The 5,354-nt window shown below is 38.7% G+C and overlaps 1 protein-coding gene across 1 annotated transcript; it reads left to right on the plus strand.

Moving 5' to 3' along the window:
• The first annotated feature begins 353 nt into the window (after positions 1–353).
• On the plus strand, positions 354–4,527 carry LOC118809700 (C-X-C chemokine receptor type 2). Its single transcript, XM_036573230.1, has 2 exons — positions 354–666; positions 3,001–4,527. The coding sequence occupies exons 1-2, from the start codon at positions 660–662 to the stop codon at positions 4,083–4,085; spliced, it is 1,092 nt and encodes a 363-aa protein (XP_036429123.1). The 5' UTR covers positions 354–659; the 3' UTR covers positions 4,086–4,527.
• Positions 4,528–5,354: the final 827 nt, after the last annotated feature.

Below are 5,354 nucleotides of genomic sequence, written 5' to 3' on the forward strand. Positions count from 1 at the left end.
CAAGCACCACTGTATGTATATGTGTATATATATATATATATATATATATATATATATATATATATACATATGTACATGTATGTATGTATATGTAGTATAGTGTTGTCATCTAGTTAAGTTTGTATTATTAATCACACGCCCAGCGTATGACAGTCTTGGTTTTACTTTCAATGTTATAGTTGTTATGGTCATATTGGCACCCCAAGTTTGACACGAGTGGCCGTCTAAGTCTTGTGACCAAATGAGTGTGTAAAACTTCCCCAGTGAGCTCTCATCATCACCACTACCCTCTTCTGCTTTTGGTTGCTACATAAATGCAACATCCTCGTCCATCGATGACTACTACATATTGATCATCAGCACAGACCAAGCCTGCTGGACACTCAGCGCTCCTCTCGGATAGAGCTTCACCTCAGGAATAAACTGGAGCGGTCATCGTCTGACCCTGTATATAACACCGATTAGGGATTTATGATCTGAGTGAAGGGTTTTATGGCAGTGAGATGGTTTGGTACTTTTTTGGCTGAGGCATTTGGAATTGAGTAAACAGGATATAACATCACTGCTGATGGCTGTGTGTTTATGCACTGCACCCTCAGTGCTTCTGCTCCTCTTCGCTGAGATTTACACAGTGTGAACCGCCTGAAGCAGAAGCCACAATGACCGGTAAGAGGGTGATTAATTAACTCTTTAATCATAAGAATCTTAGGCTTTTATAGGTATCCATTAAAACACAATGTATACATTCACAATTTAAAAATGTAATACTGTTCCAAAGTTTGGAATCACTTATAATATTAAAAATAGTAATCAATAACTTATAATGTGTAGATTGAAATACTTTTAATGAGACATCAAATCATAAACTGATGGTTTATTCAAACTGTAGTATTTTGGGAACAATACGATGAAAAAAAATTACATATATATATTTTAAATAACTGTAATTACCTACTTACAGTAACATCTTAAAATTAGAAAGATGCTAATTTGGCCTTCACTTTTTGAATGTGAGGCATTCTGGATGTTAAATTTACTATATGTTCTTTCAGCTTTCTCAGTTGTGATGGAATCATCTACATCTACTAATTTCTTCATTTTTACAGCTTCCTACAAATTTGAAAGCATCATATTAGAATCATTTTATACATGTGAGTGGAATAAAAAGTTTTTATTGTCTTGAAAACAGTGATTCCAAACTTTTGAACATTAGTCTATATACAAATATACTGCTGCAGTTGGGACAAAACCTCCAAAATGGTAACTTATAGGAGAAGGAAAAAACACACTTTACTGTCCATGTAAGTCAATGGAACCAGACGGTTCCAAGTCATTTTGGGCCGTTTCTTTTAGTCCAGTCATCAAGAAACTTATTGACAATATAAAGGGCAACAGGCATTTTCAAATTATGCCATCAACTGAAAGAAAATGGACAAAAATGGAGATATGAGGTTTTGTTATGACAGCAGCAATATATACATGTACATGTGTGTGTGTCTATATATATCTATATATATATATATATATATATATATTTAAATATGTTTGTATGTGTGTGTATATACACATACATATATACACAACTCACAAAAAATAAGAAATCTTTCAAGTAAAATAGAATATATAACACAAGACATACAGAATATACAGAAATATATTACAGACTCAAATCAAAATTTGACACAAGTCCATAAGATGTAGTTAAAAAGTTTATGTCATGGCCACAAAAAGATGATACTGAGAGATATTACTAGTGTTGTAGTACTTAAGTCTTGTCTCAGGCTTGGGGCCATAAACTAGTGGTCTCAGTCTCATCTTGGCCTCTTGACCTCATTTGGCTCAGTCTTGTCTCCGTCTCGGGGTAAGATGGACATGGAAACTGTTGTTGAGACCAGCTGAGGGCAATGCCTCTGTCTGAGGTAACAAGAAGTTGAATTATTATTGATTATCAACAAAACCGGAATAAAAAGAATAAAACAGTCCTTTCTCTCAAACTTTTGCAACTCGCAGCAACACAACTGACCGCAAAAGCTTCCGTGAATTTAGCTGACATTTTTTTCACTCTCCTAATGAAAAGGCTGAATGTCAAGAGAGAAAAGCTGCAAACAGAGTTCTGACTCTGAGGTTTAGATACAGATTCACATTCATGTTTAAATAAAATCTGCTGGTTGAGGATCTAATTGACTGTTTCCATTATGGCTTAACTGAGTATTATTTATTTGTTGACATTTATTGATTCCAAAGTTCAAACATCCCTTGAGGACAGAAGGTAATGTTATTATTATTATGTTTTCATTTCTTTTAATAATAAATGTGGATGTTAGTTTATATTAATCTGACTTTAGGTAGTGATTTGGAATCACTGGAATGAACAACCTTACCACTGCTTATATGTGTATATACTGCAATACTGTATATACTGAAAATACTTTATATACTGAAAAAAATCTTAATCTGGCCTCTGCCTCTGGTCTTGGTCTTGACTCAGACTCAGCTCTAACGGCCTTGACTACGACAGTAGTTTTAATACATATTTAAGTATACAAATAAATCAAGTAAACTTACATTTAGCAAGGACTCTTATTATGATATCATTGACATTTCTGCTGAAAGTGAGCGAAGTTGTTGCGAGTGCCGTTTTCAGAAAGTGGTTAAATCTCTGTTCTCAGTGGGTTTGTTTTTTATCGGCCTCAATTAGAATAATAGCCAAGTTAGTTATGGCTAAATTACAGTGTGCAGCGTTCATGCTGCATCAGGTTTGACCTGCACGAATACTCCATAGGTTTTGTAATCATCGGTCTAAGCTGATCTTATAGAGCTGATGTTGGATAACCAGCCTTAGGGCTTGGTGAAGGAAGCAAATCTACCAATCAGATGTACATATTAAAAAAAAAATATATATTTCACACCAGATTTAAGGATAAACATGTTGTGAAGTATGTGGTGGGACGTACGGCCCACGTTGTACTGATTATTAATCTGTTTTTTTTCTCACTGTAGATCCAAACACCTCCCACCATATGCTGAACTTTGACGATTTCTATGAAGCCGATCTCAACTACACAGACTTCCTCAACTACACTGAATTCCATGTTGACAAGAAAACCATCCCGTGCCATTCCATCTCCATATCGCACATCATCAACATTACAGTATGTGTTTTCTGCGCTGTGGTTTTCCTGCTGGCCATCCCTGGAAATCTGATTGTGGGGTTTGTGATTGGCTCAAACCGGCAATCCCTTTCTCCGTCGGAGGTCTACCTTTTCCACCTGATGGTGGCCGACTTGTTGCTAGCGCTAATACTGCCCTTTCACGCTACTTCTGTGGTGCACGGATGGCTGTTCGGAGACACCATGTGCAAACTAGTCAGCTTGGTGAAGGAGGCCAGCTTCTACAGTAGCATACTCTTCCTGGTCTGCATTAGCATGGACCGCTACATGGTCATTGTCTGGGCTATGGAGGCCCGGAAAGCCCGGAGGAGGCTGTGCAGTTGGGCCGTATGTGGTGCAGTTTGGTTTTTGGGTATCTTTCTATCCTTACCTGCTCTCTACAACGAAGCTTTCTTTCTCAAACCGTCCGAGCCACAGCTTTGCGCCGAACGCTTCGAAACGGACAGCTCAGACGAATGGCGGCTAGCCACTCGCATCATGCGGCACTTGCTAGGCTTCCTCCTGCCGCTAGCCGTCATGCTAACGTGCTATAGCATTACTATAGCCAGGCTGATGCGCACCAGAGGCTTCCAGCGCCAGAAGGCCATGAGGGTCATCGTAGCGGTGGTTGTGGCCTTCCTCCTCTGCTGGACGCCGTTCCACATGGCCACCATAGTCGACACGTTAATGAGGGCCAACTTGATAGCGAACAACTGCACTAAGCGTGGCATCGTGGACGTGGCCATGTTCGCCACACAGAGCCTGGGCCTGCTGCACTGCTGCGTCAACCCGGTGCTGTACGCCTTCGTGGGAGAGAAGTTCAGGAAAAAGTTCATGCAGATGCTCTACAGAAGTGGAATGCTGGAGAGAGGCTCTGTGTCAAGGTCCACCAGGTCCAGCTCACAGTCTTCAGAGGCCACGTCCAACTTTCTTTGAGAATGAATGCTAACAAGGTCACTGATCTAGAACCATTCCATTATGTGGAGGTTCTTGAAAAGGTTCATCAGACTTTAACAGGTTCAAAGGTTTTTTGTTTTTTAAGGAACCAAAACTCGTTCTTCTGTGGCATCTCTAAAAAGAGCACTTTGCACTGCGAACAAATATTATTATAAGTATTATTATAACACAATTACTTGTCGCTTTACTGTTAAACCAAAGTTTGTTTTCACTGTAAGCGAATATGTGAAAAAAAAAAACTCAAAGTGCTTCCAGCCTCTTTCATGCCGTTGTGACGTTTTGCTGACCACTGGAAGATGAAACGAAAGTGCAAAAGGACCACTGAGTGTGAAGTGGACAGCGTACATAGACTGCCATGGACTTGCATTTTACAGCATTATAAATTATAGCACGTGCCTTTACAAGTTTCTATTACAAAATGTGTTAAATTAACTCAATAAAAAGCTCATTGCTGATGTTGTGGCTCATTATTGCCCTCTAGTGTTCTAGTTCTACTTCAGAGGCAACATCCAGCTTCTTCTGAGGATCACAGAAATGTTCATGAGGATCACAGAGCGCTTCACCCTGTACCAAAAATTCAGTTCATTTCAAATCAACTTTCTTGTTCTAATATCAGTGCAGTATAATGAAAGTATTCACACTGTTCTCACACTACACAACAGTGTAGACACAATACTAGAGTGCAGGACAGTTATAGTGCAGTACTGGACAGTGTGATACTGAGGAGGTGGAGTAATATAATTTTACCATAGGACGTCTGTAATGTTTATGACATTTCATATGAGATAAGAAGTCTTGGTAACACTTTACTGTAGGGTGCTGTTCATAAGGCTACATGACACCTATATAAGGTTGTCATTACAACTGACATAACCCTACATAACTATTTATGAATGCTTATTACAACAGGCGCCATCTGTCATAAAGGCTACTTTAGCTGACTTTGATCAAAATTGGCAAATGTAACCTTTATAGCGAGTGACGCTTATTGGAACAGGTATTTATAAACAGTTACGTAGGGTTATGTCAGTTGTAATGACAACCTTATGTAAGTGTCATGTAGCCTTATGAACAGTACCCTACAGTAAAGTGTTACCGAAATCTTTTTATAAGCCACACTGATAGGAGTGGCCTTCACTCCAAAAAAAAAAAAAAAAAAACTGAGAAATAGAAATAGAAACAGAAAACATGTCAAAGCATTTAATTAGGCATGTTTTTTGTTTACCCTAACCACCTACAGAGAGTTAA

The sequence above is a fragment of the Colossoma macropomum genome, unplaced genomic scaffold (genome assembly GCF_904425465.1).
Source record: "Colossoma macropomum unplaced genomic scaffold, Colossoma_macropomum, whole genome shotgun sequence".
In the NCBI taxonomy this organism is placed as follows: Eukaryota; Metazoa; Chordata; class Actinopteri; order Characiformes; family Serrasalmidae; genus Colossoma; species Colossoma macropomum.